The sequence below is a fragment of the Castor canadensis genome, chromosome 17 (genome assembly GCF_047511655.1).
Source record: "Castor canadensis chromosome 17, mCasCan1.hap1v2, whole genome shotgun sequence".
Classification (NCBI taxonomy): Eukaryota; Metazoa; Chordata; class Mammalia; order Rodentia; family Castoridae; genus Castor; species Castor canadensis.
In genome coordinates this window covers 53,766,377-53,792,632 of record NC_133402.1, presented here as the reverse complement: position 1 = coordinate 53,792,632, position 26,256 = coordinate 53,766,377, and the positions used below count along the sequence as shown (strand labels likewise).

At 40.9% G+C, this 26,256-nt stretch overlaps 1 protein-coding gene across 2 annotated transcripts in view; it reads left to right on the top strand.

Annotated features, from left to right (window-relative positions):
- Window positions 1–26,256, top strand: part of Cpne4 (copine 4) — a 661,593-nt gene that overhangs the window by 17,539 nt on the left and 617,798 nt on the right. The window contains exon 2 of one of the 2 annotated variants that reach the window (XM_074059820.1): window positions 16,507–16,544. In XM_074059820.1, coding sequence (XP_073915921.1) covers window positions 16,507–16,544 — 38 coding nt within the window. Of the gene's footprint in view, window positions 1–16,506; window positions 16,545–26,256 lie in introns of those variants that run through there. The other variant, XM_074059816.1, reaches the window with a different exon arrangement.

Sequence of the window (26,256 nt, the reverse complement as noted above, 5' to 3'; positions counted from 1 at the left end):
ACTTAGACATCCAGTGGTTACCCTTGCAGAGGGCAGGGTCCTGGTTGGGGGCGGGGCTGTCTCCCGGGCTGTCCCCCCTTAAGCATTCTCTTCAGAAGTGCCCCTCCTGTCCACCATAGTAGCAAGTTCAGGATACAGGCTTCAGTAGGGTGGGGCCCTCTCTGAGAGCAGCCATTGGTGTCTCTTATCTTTTTCTCTCCTGTTAGAAAGGTCCTGGACATACAGACATAGCCGTAAATACAGACATGGCTAGCTGTGTTACTTGGTTCAATGACTTTTTCCCTTTAGCCACAGTCTGAGTTTTTTACGAATATCTGGGGCTGACTGTTAGAAATTTATCTTTGAGGAGAACCTCTCTCACCTGTGACTCTGAGTCCACCGTGGTATGCTTTCTGATAGGTTGTTGATGTAAAGTAAAGTTGTTATTTTACATTGACACCTGACACTCTGGAGAGCAAATCTTTGAACTGTTCTGGGCCTCAGTTTCCTTGCTTGAAGAATGAGGGATCTGGTCTAGGTTAAACTACATTTTTCTACTATGAGATGGCACTTATCTTCTTTACCATTTTTGTTTTTTAGTAATGCTGGGGAATTGAACCAGGGCTTTGCACATACTGGGTAGACATTCTCCCATTGAGCTACTTCCACAGCCCCAAATGTTATTATTATTATTTCTTACTTTGGCTGTACTGGGCTTGAACTCAGGACTTTATGCTTGTAAGCGGCACTCTACTGCTTGAGCCATATAATCATTTCCAACCTGAGTGGCCTGGGCCAGAACCCATTGCTTTTCTAATGAGAGAAAAATGAGAGAAATTTGTATAGGGGACCTCAGTTTACTTTTACTTTTATAGAAAAGGTCTAATTGGAGTGTGGTATTGTAATTTAAGGAACCCTGTGAAGGCCACTTCTCTTGGTCACCCAAGGCACACTGAGGCCGACCTCAGTACAAAGCTTCCAACATCTACCAGCCAAAGACTGGAAGGTGCAGGTCCCACCTAGAAAGAACAAAATGTTAAAGTTAGAGAAGGGCATTCAGAGGGCCTCTCAGGCCAGTAACAGTGCCATATGGGACAACTAGTGTTAATATTTGGAGGGAAAAATTTATGCTGAGGCCAAAGGTATAGAAAATTCTAAATGAGAAGTTTAGAGACCACAGTAATGTGTATTTTGTTATTTCTGGAACTATAACCTTGAGCTAACAATTGACTTACAAGGGTTGGGTCTGATGCCCTGAGGTGTGAGGAGGGGCTAGGAGCAGAGCTTCTACAAGGCGCCACTCCCTCCACACCCAGCTGGGACAAATGACCCTGACTGCCTAGGCCTGATCCTGTGGCCTGTCGCCCCTCCCCCCTTCCTGTGTACTCTGCTCGCATTTATTCTAGGGGAAGTGGTGGCGGGCCACAGCCATCGTCACGTGTGGCTGGCGGCCCAGGATGTGCTGGGTCCTCTCTATGGATTTTCTTAGCTATGGCAGGCGTTTTTGCTGTGTCCAGAAGCCGGCATCCTGTGCACAGGTGCGCCTGTTTGCTTTCCCTTCTCCACTTGTGGGGGCGGAATTAGAGTGTGAGCGTGGCAGCCGCAGTTTTTTGTAAGCGCTTTTTGTAAAGCAGCTGATTTAAAGTCACGTTAGACTGAGGCCTGGCAAACTAGTTGGAATAACTTAAGTCATAAGGTACCATGCTACAGGTTTTTCATGGGAGACAGGGTCCCAGTAAGCCCAGGGAGGGGAAAGCAGACAGAGACAAAGGACACGCAGTGAGACCATGGAGGAGGCAGAAAAGGTGAGCTGACATCTTAGGTAAGGGAGGGGAAGGCAGAGCCTGGAGGCATGACACACGCCTGAGGGATTAGCCATCACCTGTGTCTCCAGGTTGCTCCCATTGATTGGTATTGGCAGGCTTTCAGCAAAACGAAACCTCCACTCTCTGGTCACCAAATAAAGCATGAGCTGTCTCAGAGCTGGAATCACCTTGAGGCCAGAATTGGCAAGGAGTGGCTTGCCTAACTCCATGACAGGGAAAGTTTTTCAGGAAGATAGGAGGAGATAAGTATGGTAAGTAGTGCAAGAAGTCTGTTTACATGGGGAAGGAGGAGGTTTGGAGAGGAATTGGCTGATTTAGAAACTGGTTTACAGGCTGACAGAATCTGCGCAGGGGAACAGAAAGTACAGAGGGAGGGTTTGAAGTCAGAGAGCCGGATTTAGATGGAGGTATGAAAAGGCTTGGACATAATGGAATCTCTCCCCATCGTCCTGATCGCTCATAGTAGTTATATGTCCCATAAAAGGTTGGGATTTAAAGACCCGAAAAGGGGCCAGTGACTTTGGTTGTCTAAAGGATAAGTGGGCCAGATTTGAGTGCAAAAGCGGATCAAATTTTTGGTTTTATATCTGGGGTCAAACCCAAGGTGTCTAAATTATTGAGGAGGCATCTCAATGGGGAGTCAGACAGCAGAGAAGATGTAGAGGCACCCATTATGAGGGACCCGGTCCTGGAATGGGAGAGGAGGATATTATGTACTGTGGGGCGTCCTCGCGCAGCACAAATATCCGAGAAAACACAAAGCGCACGAGAACCAGCCGTCGCTGAGTTCAGGTGGTTTGCAGGCCAAAAAGGCCTGTAGAGGCTATGGGTCACCCGGTGCCAGGCTTTTCTTGGAGGGCAGTCTGCGAGGGCCGAGGACGACAAGAATAGACCCAAGCCCGTGGCAGATAGGGAGAGCTTTCCCCACCGTCTGAGTCCCAGGGATGATCAGAAAGGGGAAATGTTGAAAACCCAGAGACACCGAAGGGAGAGACCGCAGTGGGAGCCCAATAGGGGTGTGTGGACTCACCAAGATGTCCGGTGTTGGATGTAAGCAAGGGCGATCGGGAGGATGAGTCCTAGCCAGTCACGTCCTCAGGGTGGTTGTGGGGTGAGTCAGAATCGGGGTCCCACCAGTATTAGTGGGGAGCCCTGCCCTGAGTCATGGCACCAAATGTAAGGAAATATGGGCCCCAAAAGTGACCACGTGGAGAGGAGTGATCTGGCCAAGAGATTCTTTATTGCCAGGTGGGAGAGGGAGAGAGCAGAGAGCCAAGAGCTTAAATTGTTTTTAAAAGAGGGACAGGGAGATAGAGATAAGAGAGAGTAATAGAGAGGGTAAATTTGATTACATTATGTGCATGTATGGAATAATCACAATGAAACCCCTTTGTACAATTAATATTTACTAATTTCAAAAAATAAAAAGATGAATAAACACCACAGCCAGTCTTTGGCAAAAGCTTCCTGCCACATACCAAGGAATTCTTCAGCTGCTGTACTCTGCTGGCCCATTCTGGCAAGTTCTAGATGTTGGTCTCTGTTCAAATGCCCTGCATCATCCACCAGATGGAGAGCCCTTCTTATCTATTTCCAGCAGTTCATCCATGTTGGTATTGATAGTCAGTCATTTATTGAGTATATTCTGTGTGGATCGACAACTGGTAACTTTGGTCCTCCTATTACCCATTTTTACCTGGAGATTCTGACATGGCCTACTATAACCAACACCTTTGTCAATGAAAGATTCACTTGAGTTAATAATTTTGAACTTATCGTAACTAGGTTCAACCAGGCTTAAGGATGCCGTATAAATGCACACAGCCAGGGCGTATGCAAAGCTGTTGAGCTGAGAGCATGAGTAGAGTCTAAATTGAATCCAACTCTACAAACTGTACAACTTCCTGGCTTGGTCTCTATGTTTGTAGCGGAAGTGAGCCTTTTTCTAATTAATGTGCTCTGCCTTAAATGTACAGCACTGAGCCCACTCAGGCTGGGTATTTTTCTAACTCTCACATAGATGTGTATAGACTGGCAATGGCCCTAGCAATAGCTCTTTTGTTGCACATGACAGAAACCTAACCTAAACTGGTTTTAGAAAAAGAAGCAACTTAACTGAAAAACTGAGGTTTTGTACTGACTTTAAACATGACTAGATCCATCTAACCCATCTCTTCTCTTGGACCTGCCTTTCCCTGTGTTAACATTATTGTCAGGAAGACTTTCCAAAAATGGTGGCAAGTTGATCAAATTTACTTTTCTCTCTAATAACAAAGGAAGTTTGTTTTCTGGATACGTCCAGAGCAGTCCTGTGATGAAGTGTCATTGGCTTGTTTCTGAACCAACCACTATGGCAAAGACCATGGGATTTTCTGTTCAACTTGGCCTTCATTCTTTGCTCATTTCTAGAGCTGGAAAGTTGGTTCCACCCCATTCAAACCATATTAAGACTAGGAGAGGGTGGTTAACTAAGCAAACATGATGCTTTTACCAGAAAATAGGGGAAATAAATCTTGGCTGGATAAAAAACAATCCACATCTGGAATCCAGTCACTCATTGGATTCGCACTCTGATGTGGCCACTCCTAAGAGAATAGCTGCAGAAGGAGGCTGAGTTTTGGGTAGGGAGTCCAATGAGTATTCTTATTATGAGTAGAAAATAGGTTGACCTACCTGGGAAAAGACCAGGAGAGAGCTCAGGTATCTGTGGGTCTAAGGAATTTCAGTTGGTTGCACAACCTCTCAGAACCCAAAAGTTTGATGACAAGACAGGACATAGTCACTGGAGGAGTGTGCCCTGTTTCAGGCTGTATGCTTTGGGGTGGTTCATATTTGGTTCAGAGCCCTAAGTCAATCAGATAATTGCATTTCTCTTTCCATAGTAGTTAAGTAGGGGATAGAGTCACAATCCAGGCATGGCCAATGCTTCCCAAATAGTTTTTTTCTGGGGTTTTGGAAATAGGATTCCTTTCTTGTCTGTTTACTTCCTGCCTCCCTTACCTTGAAAGTATGAGAAGCTAAAGAATTTTTCTTGTCTCCCATGAAATCCACAAAAAGCAATTTGTTCTGAGAATGGAGCTGCCAGTATAGAGGATGCTAGTGCTGAGAAACAGAGAGGAAAACTCCCCAAGAACCAAGAACATGGTTTTGGCCTTTGGAGCAAGTCATGTGGGAAGCTAGACAACACCTGGGCTTTGCAGTTATGACACCCAGGAAATTCCCTGTTTGTCATGTTTTCTGTTACCTGCAGACAAAAGATTCATAGCTGACACATTCTGACCTCACACAGCTCCATGATCACAAAGGTTCAGCAAGGTGTGGGTCCTAGGCTTAGTACCCAAAGCTCAGTTTTGTTTTCTTACACTTAAGTCTCTTCACCCTTGTGTTAGTCAAATTTGTGTCACTGTGAAAAAAATATCTGAGAGAAAAGAATTATTGTGGCTCATGGTTTCAGAGGCTTTGGCCCATGGTTACTATTCCCTATAACTTTGGGCCTATGGTGGCACAGTACATCATGGTAGGAGCCACCTTTTGGTGGCTGTGAAGCAAGTAAAGAGGACGAGGAGAAGCTGGAGTCTTAGTATCCTCTTCAAGGAATGCACTCCATGACCTAACTTCCTTCCACTGGCCCTACCTCCTAATACCTCTACCAACTCCTAATAGCACCACAGGCTGGTGACCAAGCCTTTAACTCATGGGCCTTTGGCAGAGACTTGTCCAAACTATAGCAACCCTGTTGAGCTTGTAAATATCTGATAATAAGTCATGCCACCCACCACTTGGGGGTTGAGGGTTAGAAAGTGAAAATCTTTGTTTTTTATAAAATGTTAGCAAAAGAGCTCTATTCCTTAATATCTGTTATTCTTGATTCTCCTGGCTTTAAAAAACTCCTTTTTGCAAAAATAATACTTATCTTCTCTTTAAAAAAATGACTAATTGTCTAAATTCACTTCTCAAGTGTTAACACCTTTCTGGTGGGAGTTGGAAGACTCAGAGTTGGACTGGCTCTTTCTTCTGTTCTTTTACCTTTAGGGACTTCCTAAATTTCAATTGTGGGTTTCCATTACTGAAAAAAAAATGCAGTTATTCAGAAAATGCCAATACCTGTTAACTATAAAATCCAGGAAAGGAAAGAGAAGCAAAACTATATTGGGAAGGAAGAAGAGAGATAAAGGATGAACAGAAGAGAAGTGAAAATAAAATAAGAGGTAGAAAATAAATTTGGATCAGCCCATGGCCATGGTGTCAAATTTTGGTTGGGTAATAGAATATTGGTAGGGGTGCCAGATCTGGCAAACAAAAGTACAGGATACCCAGTTAAATCTCAACTTTGGATACATATGAATAAGTTTTAGTATAAGTATATCCATTTAAAATTGTATGGTTGGCTGGGATGTAGCTCAGTAGCAGAGCATTTGGCTAGCAGATACAAGGTTCTGAATTTGATTCCCAGCATCAGAAAGAAAAGTCTGGCAATGCTAAATATGAGAATATGGGGATTTATCTTTTCTAGGGTTTATGAGTTATCGTGTTAACATTCTGGAACCTACAAGTGAGACTGACTGTAGCAATTATCCTAACTAAAGTCATGGGGTAGTTGCATTATAAGTTCCTGGAACTTCTAGCTTCTTCATTGTTTCAACAAATGCTTTTATTGGAACAAGTGTTTCAACAAATGCTCAAGTGTTCAAATGGTCTTCCTTACCTCTTATTTCAGCTGTGACTATACAGATGCCAGCAGCATGGAGCCTGCTTCCATTGCATAGTCTTCTCTTTCTTCTATTGTGCAAAGAAGGGAAGATAGTTTGGGACAGTGAAGACTGAAGACACAGGGTAGAAGATGAACCAGGAAAGATGGGAAGAATGTTGAAAAATAATCTGCTACAGGTGTTTCATGAAGGGATTGAATAAGGTGCCAGGTGTTTTACAGCCAGCCATTCTTCCTCTAATTCTCACAAACTTGCCCTAAATTAGATGATTAATAATAAGAGGTAACACTGGGATTATCAGGCAGGCAGGCAGGACTGTTCCAGAACAGAAACCTAAAGAAAGCCTTGCCACTCAAAGTTTGACTGGCAGACCAGCAGCATTGTATATCACCCAGTGGTACCCAACCAGGCCTGCTTTGCCACCAGGCAGTATGCCAATCATCGAAGCCATGAATTTTGCAAAAAGGAAAGAGTTTATTCACGAAAGCAGTCAGTCATGTGGAGTTGAAAGCACTAGCCTCAATCTGCCTCCCTGAGGATGGACATTAGGATTATTTATAGGATAAAGAAGCAGGGTAGTCTGAGGTGTGGGGAAGGGGATTAGAGGAAGGGAAAAGGGAAGTAATTGGTGGTCTGTGCATGCTTAATCAAACCCCATGACTCTTCATAGGATCCATGTTCAGAAAATGGCAGCACTATTGTGCTCTGAGGGTGGAGTTTTGGTCCTCTGACATCAAAAGATCTGAGCCACCTACAAATTCCTGATAACCAACTTAGTCAACCCTTACCATTCTAACCCAATATATCAGAGGTGTTATTTGATAGCAGCTCTAATGGAAGCACATCCTTTAGATGACTTCTAAAACTGGTGATAAAAGCAAGTAGCAAGAAGCAAGCTAGAGGGTTTATTCAGGGTTTCCCTCAGTTTCACCAAGGACTTGTTCAAAATGCACAATCTCAGTCTGCACCCTAGAACTCCTGAAACAGAATCTATGTTTTAAACAGAGCCCCATTAATCCAAATGCATATTAAAGTTTGAGACACCAAGCCCTGCCCTTGGAATGCAGTATAACTATACTTTGAGTAGCTGTGGAAACTGTCTGAAACAACTTCTTTTTTGGTTAAGCAATATTAGAATGACAAGTTAGTCTGGTAAGTCTTCATTCAGTTAAACAGTTAACAATTAAAAAATGCTTCTCCAAGTTCACGCCTCCAGGCCTAATGAAGGATACCACAGTGTATTTTTAGTAGTTGCTTGTCTCTTGGGTGCTAAAATATTTGCTGACTCAGTTATTTATTATGTCTGTATGCTGCAAGGTCCTGTGTAATAAATTATGGAGGAGAGGGTTATTAAATTACAACACTCTCCCTTGCATCAGATGCTGGTGTTAGGCATATTTTGGTAGCATAATCTCTGCTGCAAGTAGAGAAAATCTTTCATGATGACTGTGCTTATAAAAGATGCTTATTCACAGAAGCCTTTTTTCCCCCTAGGTCTTTTTTAGGCTGGCACTCAGAGTGCATGGTTTTTGCTAAATCAAGGAATGGAGTAATAGGTTAGAAGATGGCTAGTGGACTAATGTTTCCTATGGACCACTTGCACTAGAATTACCTTGTAATGGTTAAAAAAATGTAGCTCTCCTCTCACACTATCAATATAGGCTAATTAAAAAGTACAACAACAACAATAACAACAAAAACAGATCTCTGGGCTCCACCTGGAAAATTAGAATCTCTAGGGGTGATACTGATAAATTTTAATTTTAGCAATCTTACCAGGCAATTATATAAACTAATCTTTGTGAATTATCACTGGGTCCCATCAGAATTTAACCCCTGTTGTTGTGTGGATAAGGAAACAGAAAGAGAGGGTCATAAGATGATTTGTTTAAAATGCCAGTGCTCCACATATACAGTTCACATTTCCTCTTATTTTACACATGCACATGTACACATCCCCCCTCCCCCAGACAATAAGTCTGGCATTTGGTCTAGATGTCTAGATTTTTAGGGCAGCCTTTTAGCTCTATTAGGTCTATTGACATAAAGGCAGGGCTAGTTGATTATGAATAGCTGAATGCGGGATAAGCAAGTCAGAGTTAACGAACAGTAGATAAACTTCAAACATCTCTTATGTGATATTAAGTGGCCATTTCTCACCAGGCATGTCAAATCCACAGGATTTAACTAGAATTTAAAGAGTTAAGGCTACTGGCTGGTTTCCTTGAAAAGATCTGACACAATGCCACAAATTGCCAGGAGGGGGTAGCAGAGAGTTGCCAAATGGCTCCTAGAAGGCCAGGTGAACCAAGATTATCAATTAGGAGGATATTGGAATAGCAGCCTAGAGCTGGCTACTCCAGGCAGGCAGAAAAAGTTCTAAACAAGGAGAGATGAGCCTGAAGTAGAGGTGGTTGTCCTCATGGAAGGCAATGCCCAGGCTAGCGGGTAGAAAAGAAGAACTGAAGTCAGGAAAGCAAGCTGGTGAGTCAGGAGTGTGGGGTAAGTAGTGAGTGCGTCAGAGAGGGGTCATCAGAAAGCTAATGAGCTGTGAGGGAGTAGCAGCCTCTTTTGAGATAGGTATCTTGACTCAGTATTCATTGCCCTGGTAAGATCAGGAAACAGTAGGACTTTCAACAAAGAACCCTATCATTTAAACTATAATTAAGTTAATTATGATTAATTAAAAACCTGGACTCTAATCCTTTATTGAGAAACCCTTTGGTAGAGAGATCTTCAAATTCTTTTTGGAAAATGCCCTTGTATTTAAAAAAAACCTTGAGAAATACAAGACAGTACAAGATTAAACAGTATAATTATGGTACAATCAATACCTGCTCAAGAAGTTTCAGTGAAAGGGGAGATCAATGAAGGTTTGAGTGGCCAAGGAAGGCTTCTTTAAGGAAGTGAAATTTGATCTGAGCCTTCATGGGTGAGTATGATATTGAAAGTATAGGAGAACACAAAGTGAGCCCAGTGGGCAGCTCAGGCTGTTTGCAGGCCTGTGAGGAGGCTGCTCAGGCCTGGACTATGTAATGGGCTGGGGCACAAACCTGCTTGTTTGATCTTTGGTAAATTGTGTTGTGTTTGGATGGTTCCCAGCGTGTGCTGAAGGAACAGAGTTCAGCTGCTTTAAGAACGATAGTGTTTCATTCACTTAGAAGACATAATCATCCGTGCCAAATGAATCTAAAACAAATGGTTTACCAATGAGACAGTTTGCTGAGAGAAGAGATGATACTGATTCCTTCTAGCTGGGGCACCTTAATGTTGACTGAATTGGGGAATCTGCTCAGTTCCTGTCTGGATTAGATTTTTATGAAGATGATAAAAGGTATTGTTGAGAATTCTGTAATAAGGACCGGGTATAGTTAACTAAACACTTACACAATGAAGGACACAAGAGGTACATTTTCTGCCCACTAATGGGGCTGGTAATTATGCCTTATAATCATGGTCCAAAGAGAAGTTATAACTCAGTGCATAGACTTCCTTTGTATACCCTATCTCTCCTGGCTACTAGCTTCTTGCTTTTTATTCCTAATCACCAGTAAGTGGTTTTTTTTTTTTTTGGCTTTGTTTATATATTTGTCTAAAACATGTCTTTTTCAGTAATTTTTATAATGGCCTTCATGTTTTTCTAAGACAGTCTGCAAAACATTAGCTTGTATTTGGGTTGGGAACACAGCAGCTCTTGTTTTCCCAATGTAGTGTTTTTCATCCTCACCATCATCATCATAATTGTCATCTTCATCAATATTATTAATTAATTTATCCTGTTGTGAGTAACTTAAAGGATAAAACATTTTCTTTTTGGTAACAGCAGCTCTCTCTGGTAGTGATTCTCATGGGAATGGAAATGAGGTTGAAGATAGAGTCGAAAAGGACAGCCCTATCACTGTGGGAAATGTCACAGAGCTCCTGAGACATCCTCCTCTCTACTCGATGAGGTGCTTGTAGCTGAGAGATATGGGTATAATTTCAGAATTCAGGTTAGGGGTAGGTGTGTGTCTCTGCGTGTAGGTGTTTGTATTAATTATTCCTCTTTCTGCTGTTTGTTGAGGTCCTGTTTGTACCATGATGTTCTTGGCCAATACATCTACATTTCTTCCTGACAGCACAAGTTTACAGGAAGCTCAGAGACAGTATCATTTAAATCATTTAGATATTGTGACATGTGCTATTTCAAGGTATTTCCCTTGAGGACATTCCCATGGTGTCAGGGCATATGTAAAATACTGTTTGAATGAAAGGAAAGAGAAGTTAGTTTAATTGTTTGAAGCTCCTTGAAATAAGAGGAATGACTTGGGGTGGGGGGAAGAAATTAATAACTTGGAGGCACTTAATACCTCCAAATGGTTGAGAATTATTAGACTTAATTAATGAATCTGAAATTGCGGTTAGAAGGCTGGGAGTGCAGCTCAGTGGTAGAGTGCTTGATTAGCATGCATGAGGCCCTGAGTTCAATCCCTAGCACTGCAAGACAAAAAAAAAAAAAAAGAAATAACATGTGAAACTGGCTTTAGTGAGCCCACATGCCAGACATTAAAATAATTTTTATAGATTTGTGCTTTTTAAAAAATAAAATAGACACTCTCTTCCTGTCCACACCCAGTGTGCCTCTTCAAAGTGGGGGCTGCATTTGAAGATGTGACCTTGCCTGGTGGGGTGGGTATGGGATTCTTGTGTGGTGAATAGTTTTCTGGACATACTTGATCTCTGTAGCTGGGCTGTTTCCTGGCTTGGAAAAGACCATGGTCGGCTATTTCCATCAGAGGGATGTTTAGATGATATTTGCTGCTAGTGGTCTTCTGTTTATGTACTCTCAGGTTTAGCCTCTCTGACTACGCTAGCTTTCCCTGCTAACTTAGCCCTGACCTAGGTTCTCTCTGGGCAGACTACCTCTGTAGTCTGGTTGTGCTCCATTATTGTGATCTCTCTGTAAGACTCTACAGGTTGACTTTCAGAAGCTTTGGGAAGCTTCTGGGGCCATCCACAGGATCAGAAGGCAGCTTTGGAGAGTTAACAGAGGCCTTTTCTCTGTCTAATTGTTTCTCATCATCAAATTTGATTTGGGGCCAAAGATTCAAATTGGTGCAAGGGTACACTAAGGAGTATTTCCATTCCAGCATTGGCAGTTGCAGGTGGATAGAAATCTTTTCCTTTCTGGAAATTCCTTCAATGCCTTTTTTTTTTTTCTGGTAGTACTGACGTTTGAACCCAGGACCTTGAGCTTGTTTGGCCAGCCCTCTACCACTGAGTCATGCACCCAACCCCCTCAACTCTTTCTTAACACTGGTGATATCTGGGACTCTAATCCAAGGAGGGAAGATTGAGGTACCTCTTATTGTCCTCTGCTTCTTTTGTTAATTCCACCATCCCACAGTTTGGGGTGGAAGAGCTTGGGCTTTCTATTTTTTCTATATTCATAGTGAGCTATCAGTTATATAAGGGTTGCCTCCCTATGGTATCTCTTCATTCAATGTGTGGTCCCTGGACCAGCAGTAGTGTCACCTGGGAACTTAAGAGAAATGCAGAGTCTTAGGCTCTACCTGGTCCTAAAGGATCAGAATCTGCATTTTTAAGCAAGATCACTAGGTGACTTGTAGAAGCGCACATCAATTTGAGAAGTATTGCCAGGCGCCGGTGGCTCATGCCTGTAATCCTAGCTCCTAGGAGGTGGAGATCAAGAGGATTGAGGTTCGAAGCCAGCCCAGGCAAATAGTTCATGTGAGACCCTATCTTGAAAAGAAGTCTTCACAATAAAGGGCTAGTGGAGTGGCTCAAGGTGTATGTCCTGAGTTGAAGCCCCAGTAAGCAACCCCCCCTCAAAAAAAAGATTTGAGAGGCACAGTTGGAGAAGAAACTGTATGCTTAGCTAATTTAAGCTTAGCCCTTATTAAGTTAAGGGAGTTAAAGAGATTTAGGAAATCCTTTTTCTCCTGAAAATGCTTGTTTTTATAAGCCATTTAAGTTGCTACAGAATCTTAGTTTGAAATTATGAAGCTGAATAATAGCTGTTTTTCTTTTTGTCTTCTTTGTATAATAATTATAGTAGACCCTTGGTATCTGCAAGTATATGGTTCCAGGAAGACTGCCATTGAGGAAAAACCACGAATGCTCAGGATGCATAGAGTTTAGCATTGTATTGTGGATATCTGATTCATATTTCCCACAACACAGCCCAACTTCCACTAAAGACATGCCACCTTTCAACAAATCTAAAATTTTCATTTTATCACTTAAATTAATCACATTATGTGCCCTTTTGGGCTTGGGAGGATTACCATAAGTTTTACCTGGCTTTTTTGGGTACCATTTGCGTTTGGAGAGGCAGATTTTCAAAAAAACTAAGGGCAGGGAAACACTCAGCAGATCACACAACAATTTAAGCACAAATAACAATAGCACAGGACTGACGGAGAGCTTTTATGCATTCACCGGGCTGTGTGATGAGCACATGGGAATTAAAAATTTTTGTTTTTTGAAATTCTTTTGATTTTTTGTGATTTATTATTTTTTGACTGTGCTTACTCAAAACCACATGAAATGAATCTGTGAATAAGGCAGGCTTACTGTGTTAACCTTCTCAAGGGAAATAGATGCTTCTGATTGACTATGGGAAGTTCAGTATGAGGAAATACAAAAAGGAAAGCTGCTTAATCATATTGAAAATTCTTCCTTTTGCAGTTTGAAAAAAGAGAAGAAATTGTGGAAGGAGTTAGTAAATAGTTAAGTTGGTCACAATATAGTTTGTTTATACTTAAGTTTTTTTTTATTGTTGTACTGGGGGTACAAGGTGACATTTACAAAAGTTCTTATACTATATCATGGTTGAATTCACCCCCTCCTTCATTCTCTCCTATCCCCTCTCCCCCCATATACTTAACTTTTCTCTTGTGTATCTTCATTCTGGTACTGTGAGGTTTATAAGTAGGATGCCAAGTTAATTTATTTGTGTCACTATTTCCATTCTTATTAAAGTGTGTTTAAAAATATTCTGAAAGAGGGAATTTCATCAACAAATTGTTTGGAAAATGTTGTGAACTATATATTCCTCTTGGATACTTATGATAGACATTATTGTAAGGAAGGGTTGCAAAGTCCTGCCAAGAAACCCCTCTAACCTTATCTACACAGAGTTATCACAACTCACTTGATCATGGAGCTCTGTTTCATGATATCCACTAGTATTCCACAGGACTTGTGTTCTCTGGAGCATGTTTTAGAATATTCTAATGTACAATAAACCTTGTATTAAATATGTATAATTGTTGAGCCACTCCACTGGTGGCTAGTCCAAATTGACCCATGGTTTGTTTCATGGACTGGTGAGGTCAAGGGCTGTAGGCTCTACAGAATTCTCCCTAGGAAATGCCTTCCCCTGCTCCTGTCCTGGACCCTGCTGATGTGGGTGGGGTGTATTCAATGTTTTGTATCCAGTATTTGTTTTCTGTCTATCTGACAGCCAATTTAGTTGAAGATACTATCTGCTTGCCTCTTAACTTGCTTTCACCCCAGATGCTACTTCCTAGATCTTGATATTTAGAACCAAGTGGCTGATAAAGAAGCCAGCATCTCTCACTATAACCCAGTTTAGACTTTTGCTGACTAGAAGGAGGGTTGGACAATTATTCATTGAACTACCCTAATGAGTTGGCAGTGGTCATTTGATGAGAATCGTAAGAGTCAGACACATAGTTTTGCAATTTCATGGTATAGTCATGGGAAAAATTTCAACTTCTGTGTGAGGACAATCCTACAATTCCAGACATTTTCATTTCATGTTGTATAGAGAGCATAATATCTGTGAGGTGCTTTCCACTTTTTTTTTTCAGTGTAAAGATCCTTGTGGGTGCTGTGTTTGAAAAATCAGGCTTCATTCCATGGTTATGCACACAACAATTGTGTATAGAACAACATGAAGTGTATTCCATGGAACTAGTGTTGATAGAAACTAGTCTGAAGAGAATCCTGCCTGTGGTAGAAAAAAGAGTGCTGGTGGGTCCAGCACTCTTGATGAGAGATGCCAGTGACCCCCTCTGCCTCCAAGCGTATTTATTTATACAGCATGTATGAGAAAGCGGGCTGAAGTGCAGGTTGAGTTTGCATGGGTCCAGTCTCATAGGTGGCAGAAACAGAGAAGCTGTGGTATGTTGTTATTTAGTACAGACTATCCTGACCAGGTCAGCATGTCCTGTTTTTCTTGTGAGGCAGACTTGCTGAACCTTGCCTCCCCTTGGCTGGGTCTGTACTTATCAGCCAAGAGCCCTTGACAGAGCCATCCTCATGTCAAGGCCTACTTTCACTGCCTCATTCTCCCACAATGCCTGTGCTCATGCCATGTCTTGTGGGTGGAATGCATTTGCTTGCTCTTGGACTTGGGTTTGGCCATGTGTCTTGCTTTGTCCAATGGAATATTAGTAGATCTGAAACATGTTTCAGATTAGTAGGCTTGAAACATGTTTGTGCAAAAGCCTCCCCAGGAAGCTCTTGGACAGCTTAAATGGATATCAGCTCAATGAATAGCCTAAATCTAAGCTCAGCCCAACATGGTGCCTGGCAGAGCCCATTAGAAATCAGCCATATTGTAGCCAACCTGCAGATTTCTGAGTATGAGAACAAAAGCTTGCTATCATAAGCCATGGAATTTGGTTGGTTGTTAGGCAACACCATTGTGTCAATTGTACCTAATGCACTGTGTTAAATAGTTTTATCTACTGCATTATTTTCAGAGACCTTAATCTGCTGAGCACAGGGCAGGTCAGAGTGAATAGCATTTCCCATTGACCCTTATTATTCAGAACACTGTATGATACCAATGCAGAGAGAGAGAGAGAGATAATATCTGTTTAGAGACTGACCTCACTAAGGAAGGTAATTAATCAATCCTCTCTTTCTCCCTGCTCTACCAATGCAGTACACACAGAGAAGTTCAACCTGAGAAGAATGTTAACATAATGGATTATAATTCAGATAGTTATTGGGTCCCAATGTTAAGAAGACTAGTTTTGGGTGTGGGGAGGGGAAAGGTGGAAAATTTGATTGTTCCATATTTGTCCTTCATTCACATAGATATTCATCTATCTTTAACAAATATTTATTCTTTGGGAGTGGATGCAAAGGGAAAAATACATAGTCTAAGGTGGGGGAAGATACCCAGCTGGGAGGAATAAAAGAATGGAGATATGAGGTGTGATAATAAAGTAATCCAACTAGTTACCATGTCTACTGGTCTTAGGACTATGTTTCCTGCCAAAGTTTATGTAGTGTATTGCCTTCTCTTATGAGGCCTGGAATGAAGCTGTCCCCATGTTGGGAGGAGTCTCCTCCCTTGGGAAGGCCTAGGATGGGTGACTCTGAACTGCTTTGCTAGAGGTATCAAGGAGCAATGCTCTACTTTCCTCTTGGATTTCTCTTTTCTTGCTTGGTCTTGTCATTGGGGATAATGAAACCCAGACAATAAGATAAGGATCCTAAAGAGGCCATTAGCTTCTAGTTTTTGGGACAGAGGTTGGGAAAGCTGTTTCTCCAGGGCCAGATAGCAAATATTTTAGTAGGCTTTGAGACCATACAGTCTCTGTCACAACTAGTCAATCAATGTAATGTGAAAGAAGTCATAGGTAAAATTTAAATATATGAGTAAGGCTAGGTTCCAATAAAACTTCAGTTATGAACTAAGCAGTGATCTGTACTGGGTCAAAGTTTGTTGCTCTGGCAAAAGATTTTTTACAGTTAACATATCATCATGCCTTAATATTGTAAATGAAATGCATTCTGAGATTTCCCCTCTGTGTATCTTTTTTTTCTTGGCAGTACTGGGGTTTTAAACTCAGATCCTGCACTTGCTAGGCAGGTGCTCTACCACTTGAGCCATCCCCATAGCCATCCCCTCTATATATCTTGCTCATGATCCCGTGGCACAAAATATTGAATTTTCAGATCATGGATGTATTTTATCTTTCTCAGTCTCTTTCTCTTTTTTTTTACAGATGGGACAAAACCAAATATTTTGTGATGTTTTCATGAGGTAAGATGGACCCATAGGAGTTTTGCCCCTGTTTTGTGTATGCTGTACATTTATTTATTTAGTAACTAAGTACTGGGGATTGAACCCAGGGCCTTGTGCTTGCTAAGCAAGCACTGTACCACTTGAGCCATGTCCCCAGCCCTTTTGTTTTTGAGACAGGTTGTCCATAGCTTTGTTCGGGTTGTCCTGGAACTCATGATCCTCCTGCCTCTACCTCTGGAGTAGCTGAATTACAGGCATACCTGGTTAGTTTTGAATTTTCTACAAAAGTGAGCAGAATAAATTTGCAGCAAATCAAATCTTACAACTCGATTAATTGCAAAAAAAGAGGTTAAATTTTATTGCTGAGACACAAGACGCTAGTTAGTATGCTGCTCGTGCCTTAGAAGGGCATTCCATGTATTTAGCTTGTAGTAGGGCAGTAGGGATAACTGTGACTCCAACTTGCACCCTTGAAACCCACACAGTAGCCTTCCTGCATTTCTGTGCATTTGAACACTTAATGACACTACCTCAAAACATGGCCCAGATTTCTTCCTTTCTGTGAATCTCCAAAGTTCTGTGCCATCTCATTTCTTATAGGCCAACTGTAGGCAGTGTGTTTAAGGAAGCTGAAATAGAGTTACATAAGAAGTCTTGCTGTTCTGGAAGCACTTCTTTGGTGACTTTGTTAGACCATCCATCAGGTAACCCCAAAACTTTTTTTCTTTTCTTTTTTTTTTTTTTTGGTGGCACCGGGGTTTGAACTCAGTGATTCACACTTGCTAGGCAAGTGCTGTTAGCACTTGAGCCACATCACCAACCCACACCAAAACTTTCCTAAACAAACGGTGAATGAGGGGAGAGATATGATTGTTGGCAGAAGGTGATGGCATTTTTCTGCTTTTCCAGTGGCTTTATTTTCAGACTTGCAAAGAGGCCCTGGGAACCTTGATTCTTAGTTCCATAGTGAGCAGTTTCTCCACAGACTTGGGAAGTATGAAGAATGCAAGCAGAGAATTCTAGCTGCTAATTTTAAAATCTCTCTTAAATTTTATCCTATTGGCTGAACTCTGAAATATAATTGGATAAATTTCTGTCTGGTTTTCTCCCCAGATTGCATGTGCCTTTGAATCTTCTCATTCGATGCCTAATGAGGGAGATTAGGTTAATGCTTATCAGCCAGTGTTCTTGAGGTCTACAAATCCATTCCCAGAGTGAAAAAGATCACAGGCAACAGTCCCAATTGGGAGAAAGCGTCTTTCTTCTAAAAGCACCCAAAGCAGAAGCTAGGGCCATTTCTTTTGTTTGGTTTTGATTAGTTCTTACATTTAATATCTACTACAGAGAGGCTTTAAAAAAACCCAGAAAGATGGAGTCTGTTGAATATATTAAAAGCTTTGGAAATGACCCAAACACATATAAAAAGAAGATTATTATAATGCTTCCTTGATTGCATCTTTAGGAATAATTCCTTATATGAGCCCATTAGCAAGAATGTGTTTTTTAAAAGCAGTTTGTCTATAACATATTAGATGTAATAAATTCACAAATTCAGACTTATTTGCATTTGTTTTGGCATCTGTCTGCCCATCTCACTTTTAGTACCAATACCGGGGACTCTATTGGTAACTTCTTTTCTCTAGAGTGGAACATTACCCAAGTCAATCAATTCATTGCATACCTTCTGGTCACCAAGATAAGTTCTGATTAGAACATAAGTTCATTATCAAACCAGTGAAATGTCTTTGGGCTCTCATGGGGATGAATAGTAGTGTTCATCCCATTGGGCTTAATTAAAGAAAATGTAGATCTTTGCCCTGTTGTGGCTATGTTGCTGTTACATGGATGTTAAGACTGGGGTCAATACCTAGAAGGCAGAGCCAAGAAATCAACAGGAAGAAAGGCTTCTGGGAATGTCCTTGGAACCCTGAAAACTTATATCTGAATCCCTCCATAGAGTTTTCAGTTACATAGGACAATAGATTCTCTTCTTGTTTAAGCCAGTTAGGGTTAATGTTTTCCGTTACTTGCAAGCCAACTAGCCCTTACTACTCAGATCTAGATAACTACTGTTCATGCTGAAAATAGCCAGAGACATGATCTCCTCCAACATCCCATTTACAGAACAAGCGAACTAGGGTGGGCCATTGACTTGGAGCCTATTACATGGTCTGCTGGTGGTCTCCTTCCTTTCTTGGCTTAATTAAGACTATATTCACCATTAGAAAGAAGTTGCTTAATTTTAAAATTTTATTTCCTTCAATATTTCAATAAATTCTTAGTTTTGTTTTCTAGAATAAAATTGCAACTGGCTTGCCAACTAAAACAAACATAAGGGTTATAGTCACAGGCAGGTGCTGGTAGCTTATACCTGTAATCCTAGCTACTTGGGAGGCTGAGATCAGGAAGATGGCATTTCAAGGCCAGCAGGGCAAATAGTTCACGAGACCCCCATCTCCAAAATAACTAGAGCAAAATAGACTAGAGGTGTGGTTCAAGCAGTGGATTACCTGCTTTGTGAGTCCCTATTTTATAAGTGCAAAGCACTCACAAACCCCATTCCCACAAAACAAACAAACAAACAAATAAAAAAACAGTTATAGGCTCATGGCCTGTTTGGAACTTTAATATCTCCTGGGGGGGATATAGGATCCTGGCTTCTGCTGTCTCAAATGTGGGTGCATCCTCCATACTGGTGTCAGATAACTTGACTTTGACCCCAACTCCCATAGTGACTTCTAACCTGCCCAAGTTCTGGGACCTGTGGAGCTGAGTCCCCATCCTACCTCTCCTGGAGTTGGCTCTGTTCAGACAGCCTCCTTTCCTGCTTTGGGTTATACCCTGGACCTCCCCAGAGTTGATGCAAAGTGCAGTGTCCAGCCACTATTTCCTTCCACCCTTCCTTGAACTCTCATCTCAGGACTCTGAACATGGTTTGAACTATGCTTTTCCTTTTAAAGCTCTGTTTCTGATGCCATCTGCCTCATTAAAGGACATCTTTGGTGTTTTCCTGCAAACATGGTCCCAGGAGTCTTCTTTCACCATACTTTTTGAGACCTCAAAGACCATACTCTGAGAATTCTGGAATATTTCTTTTTCACAAATAGAACATTTACCCTATTTGCTACTACCAGAACACTTTAGCTACTACTGAAATCCTGAAGACCTAATTGAATTACAGGCTTTGAGCCTATAGAAAACCAAATTTGAGCCAATAGATTTTTTATTAGCATATGATAGTTGTACAGGGGAATACATTGTGATATTTACATATGTGTTTACAACATGTCTTAGTTAGATTTACTCCCTTCACCATTCTCCCTCCTCCCCTATTCCCTCTTTCTTAGAACAATTTCAATAGGTTTCATTGTTGTATTTTCGTGTATGAATACAAAATATAATCCACATATTCACCCTTTCCTTTATGCCCACCCCTTTCACTTGTACCTACTCCTGGAAAAGACATATTTTACCCTCTTGTCCTTCATTTTTTAAATTAAGTGTATATTGATAGTCCAAGTGGGTTTTGCCTTTAATCAAATTAACCCCCCCCCGTTACTTACTCATTCTCTTATCACCATGTTTCCCTAATATTCAACAACCTACAGTACAGAACATTATATTCATATGTAGATGGGTTGTTTCAATATTTTTCATTCTCTAACATTTTGTTTCCTCTCTGGCCTCCTGTAGTCCCCTCAGACAGACTCAGTAATAGGATCTTGTTCTTTCATATATGTATTTATGTGTACATTTAACTTCTAGGTCTAACCATATATGAGGGAAAACATGTGAACTTTGACTTTTTAAGCCTGACTTACTTTGTTAACATGTTTTCCAGTTCCATTCATTTACCTGCAAACAACATAATTTCATTCTTCTTTATGACTATAAAACTCCATTGTGTGTATATACCACATTTTCTTAACCCATTCAGCAGTTGTGGGGCATCTGGGCTGTTTCTAAAGCTTGGCTATTGTGAATAGTGCTGCAATAGACATGGATGTACAAGTGTGAGCCAATAGATTTTATGTTATAAGTATTTAATCTTAGGCTACTTTGAAAATTAATTGATCTGCCAATACTGGTTTCCTATCCTCGATGTTTCTCCAACCTCCTTTGGAGAGCATACACCACTTCTTTTTTTCTCTCTTTTTATTTTATCATTTTTACATTTACTTACATGTGTATACATTGTGTGTGCCACCTTCCCCACCCCCACAGGCAGAACCTGTTCCATCCTCTTCTTCTCCGATTTTTTGAAGAGAAAAACTTAAGACATAATAAGAAGGATATAGCATTTTTGCTAGTTTGGGATAAAGATAGCTCTCCAGATTCCTAGCGTTGCTTCCACGCACTTGTGTCTTGCAACCCACATTGGTTCATTTCTACCAGACCTCTTCGCTACTTCTTGGTCCCCTTCCCATAGTGGCCTCTGCTAATTTAAGATTACTTTATTCGCTGCTCAACAGACGAATGGATCACGAAAATGTGGTATTTATACACAATGGAATTTTACTCAGCCACAAAGGGAATGAAATTTTATCATTCTCAAGTAAATGGATGGAACTGGAGAACTTCATCTTAAGTGAAGTTAGCCAGGCTCAGAAGGCCAAAAATCACATGTTCTCCCTCATATGTGTATTATAGACCCAAAACAAGTGCAGTAATGTTATTGGACATGGGTCACACCCTAAGGGGAGACCACCCACAGGAGGAATAGGGAAAGGGAAGGAAACCTAAAACTTGAATGTGGTTGGTGTGCCACTTTTATTTGAGTTTGCAATCTCTTCCCAAGGCCAACTATTTTGCTCTCATCACAATTTTGTACGTGAATATCTCATCCTCCAGGTAGATACATTTTTGAAGTTCTAGATATAATTCAGATTGTTCATATATTGGTTTCGTTGTTCTTAGTTTGTTGGCTGTATATCCTGTACATATATCCCAATATGTTTTGAACTATAAATCGTGTCTTTTCTTTTTCTTTTATTGTAATGCTGGGTGGGATTACAATGTGGGATTTACAAAAGTTTTTACAATATATCAAATATATCATACTTGAATTCACCCCCCTCCACCATTCTCCTTTATCCCCCCCTCATTCCTGTAATATTTTCAACAGGTATCATTTTTCCATATACTCACATGTGTACACAGTGTTTGCACTATATTCACCCTCCCACACCCTTTCCCCATCTACTCTCCCCTCCTACTGGTACCAACCCCCCGAGGCAGGATCTGTTCTGCCCCCCTGTTCTCCAGTTTTATAAAGGGAAAAAAAAACCCGGCAGCCCCCCCCCCCCTCAGCATTTTTGTTTGTTTAAGATAGCTACACAGAGAGTTTCCTTATGACATTTCTATGTATTATAACCCGAATTGGTTCATCTCCTCATTTTTCTTCTTTCTACTTTAGTCCCCTTCTTATGGTGGTTTCAACAGATTTAAAATTTCTATATTCATTCTTGTATAGAGAGTACATCAGCCATATTCACCTCCTTAACTTCCTTTTTTTATCCTCTTCCTTTTGTATGTGACCTCCTCTTAGTATGACCTGTTTTTCATAATATTGCTGAATTTGTGTTGGGTCTGTATTCCACATATGAGAGAAAACATGTGGCCTTTGGCTTTCTGAACCTGGCTAACTTCCCTTAAGATGATTGGACTGTAAGTCCTTTAGCATGAGCTATGGTTTGAATAATGCATTGCAAACTTTTGCCCTGCAAAACTCTTGTTAAAATTTAATTGCCAAAGTGGCAGTATTGGGAGGTGGGGTCTTTAAGAGGTGTTTGGACAAGAGGGCAGAACAGGTTCTGCTGGGGGAGAGGGTGGGAGGTGGGAGGAGGTGGCCCAAACAATGTATACACATGTAAGTAAATGTAAAAATGATAAAACAAAAGAAAGGAAAAAAAAAGTGTTTGGGGCATAAAAGTGAAGCACTCATGATGGTTAAGGTCATTCTCATGGATGCAAGTGATTTCCTTGTCTAGAGAGTGGGTTATAGAACAAGTGTGTCACACATGCCTTTCTCTTTTGTACATGCTCGTTCATCCCTCTGCTTTTCTGCCAAGAGATGAATCAACACGAGGCCCTGGCTAGATGCTGTTACCATGCCCTTGGCATTCACAGCCCCTAGAATTGTAAAACATAGACTTCTTTTCTTTATAAATTACCAGGTTTGTAGTATTCTGTTGTAGTCATGGAAAACTGTCTAAAGCAGCATGGCATTTGCTCTTGAATTAATATTGATGAAGTAGCTTATAAAGCATAGTGCAGAGCTTCTTAATTCAATCAATATACCACCCGTTTTAGAACTACCCATGTTGGTTGTGAATTGTATTAAATATGAGGATTCCTGTGCTCCACCCTAGAGCTACTATATATCTTGGGAGGCCTTGTAGTCTACACATTTTACAAGTTGAAATTCACCTGTGAGTAGCTTGCCTGAGTGGGCAATGGTGGTAGCACCCACACTACTGGCTGGCAATGGCAATGGCTGTGGCCTGTGCATAGTGATGAAAATATGTTCCATAAGAAACTTCACCTAGAATTGCTGTTGGCCAATGATTCAGAATCCCATTCCTGGTGATATACCCAAAGGAATGCAATCCAAGTTACTCCAGAGGCACCTGCACACCCATGTTTATTGCAGCACTATTCACAACAGCCAAGTTATGGAAACAACCAAGATGTCACAGCACTGACGAATGGATTAAGAAAATGTGGTATTTATACACAATGGAATTCTGCTCAACCATGAAGAAGAATGAAATCTTATCATTCGCAAGTAAATGGATGGAACTGGAGAACGTCATTCTGAGAGAGGTTAGCCAGGCCCAGAAGACCAAAAATCATATGTTCTCCCTCATGTGCGGACATTAGATCAAGGGCAAACACAACAAGGGGACTGGACTTGGATCACATGATAAGGTGAGAGCACACACGAGGTATGGGGATAGGTAAGAAACCCAAAAAACATGATAGTATTTGAGGTCCTCACTGCAGAGGAACTAATACAGAAACTTTAAAGTGACAGAAGTCACTTTAAAGGAACTAGAGAAAAGGTCAGTTAGAGATGAATCAACTTGGGTTGTAATACATTTATACGTGGAAGCAATGCTAGGAATCTCCCTGTATAGCTATCCTTATCTCAACTAGCAAAAATGCTTTGTCTTTCTTATTGTTTATACTCTCTCTTCAACATAATTAGAGATAAGGGCAGAACAAATTCTGCCTGAAAGTGAGGGTGGTCTGGGTGAAGAGGGAGGGGGCAAGGGGTAGGGGGGAGAAATGGCCCAAACAATATATGCACATATGAATAAATGAGCAAAAGAAAAAAGAATTTCTGTTGGCCAGCGTTGTGCACAGTGGTGCACACAGAGTGACAGATAGCGGCTGTCATTGTGGCCAGGGTTAATGGGGAGCTGGGTTGGAAGGAGAAGCACAGTGGGTATCTCAGGTAGAGTCTCTGGGAGTCAAACTCAGAGATTTAAATGCAGCATGCTGAAGAGGCTGCTATTTCTCCATCGTATATTTTTAGCTCCTTTGTCAAAGATAAGTTGCTCATAGTTGTGTGGCTTCATATCTGGATCCTCTATTCTGTTCCACTGGTCTTCATGTCTGTTTTTGTGCCAGTACCATGCTGTTTTTATTGTTATTGCTTTGTAATATAGTTTGAAGTCAGGTATTGTGATACCTCCTGCACTGTTCTTTTGACTGAGTATTGCCTTGGCTATTCGTGGCCTCTTGTGTTTCCATATAAATTTCACAGTAGATTTTTCAATCTCTTTAATGAATGTCATTGGAATTTTGATGGGAATTGCATTAAACATGTAGATTACTTTGGGGAGTATCGACATTTTTACTATGTTGATTCTACCAATCCATGAGCATGGGAGATCTCTCCACTTTCTATAGTCTTCCTCAATCTCTTTCTTCAGAAGTGTATAGTTTTCCTTGTAGAGGTCTTTCACATCTTTTGTTAGGTTTACACCTAGGTATTTGATTTTTTTTGAGGCTATTGTAAATGGAATTGTTTTCATACATTCTTTTTCCGTTTGCTCATTGTTAGTGTATAGAAATGCTAATGATTTTTCTATGTTGATTTTATATCCTGCTACTTTGCTATAGCTATTGATGATGTCTAGAAGCTTCTGAGTAGAGTTTTTTGGGTCTTTAAGGTATAGGATCATGTCGTCTGCAAATAGGGATATTTTGACAGTTTCTTTACCTATTTGTATTCCTTTTATTCCTTCTTCTTGCCTAATTGCTCTGGCTAGGAATTCCAGTACTATGTTGAATAGGAGTAGAGATAGTGGGCATCCTTGTCTGGTTCCTAATTTTAGAGGGAACGGGTTTAATTTTTCTCCGTTAAGTATAATGCTGGCTGTAGGTTTGTCATATATAGCAGCCTCTTCAACAAAAACTGCTGGGAAAACTGGTTAGCAGTCTGCAAAAAACTGAAACTAGATCCATGTATATCACCCTATACCAAGATTAACTCAAAATGGATCAAGGATCTTAATATCAGACCCCAAACTCTTAAGTTGATACAAGAAAGAGTAGGAAATACTCTGGAGTTAGTAGGTATAGGTAAGAACTTTCTCAATGAAACCCCAGCAGCACAGCAACTAAGAGATAGCATAGATAAATGGGACCTCATAAAACTAAAAAGCTTCTGTTCATCAAAAGAAATGGTCTCTAAACTGAAGAGAACACCCACAGAGTGGGAGAAAATATTTGCCAATTATACATCAGACAAAGGACTGATAACCAGAATATACAGGGAACTTAAAAAACTAAATTCTCCCAAAACTAATGAACCAATAAAGAAATGGGCATGTGAACTAAACAGAACTTTCTCAAAAGAAGAAATTCAAATGGCCAGAAAACACATGAAAAAATGCTCACCATCTCTAGCAATAAAGGAAATGCAAATTAAAACCACACTAAGATTCCACCTCACCCCTGTTAGAATAGCCATCATCAGCAACACCACCAACAACAGGTGTTGGCGAGGATGCGGGGAAAAAGGAACCCTTTTACACTGTTGGTGGGAATGTAGACTAGTACAACCACTCTGGAAAAAAATTTGGAGGCTACTTAAAAAGATGGACATCGATCTACCATTTGATCCAGCAATACCACTCTTGGGGATATACCCAAAAGACTGTTACTCCAGAGGCACCTGCACATCCATGTTTATTGCGGCACTATTCACAATAGCCAAGTTATGGAAACAGCCAAGATGTCCCAGCACTGACGAATGGATTAAGAAAATGTGGTATCTATACACAATGGAATTTTATGCAGCCATGAAGAAGAACGAAATGTTATCATTCGCTGGTAAATGGATGGAATTGGAGAACATCATTCTGAGTGAGGTTAGCCTGGCTCAAAAGACCAAAAATCATATGTTCTCCCTCATATGTGGACATTAGATCAAGGGCAAACACAACAAGGGGATTGGACTATGAGCACATGATAAAAGCGAGAGCACACAAGGGAGGGGTGAGGATAGGTAAGACACCTAAAAAACTAGCTAGCATTTGTTGCCCTTAATGCAGAGAAACTAAAGCAGATACCTTAAAGCAACTGAGGCCAGTAGGAAAAGGGAACCAGGAACTAGAGAAAAGGTTAGATCAAAAAGAATTAACCTAGAAGGTAACACCCACTCACAGGAAATCAATGTGAGTCAATGCCCTGTATAGCTATCCTTATCTCAACCAGC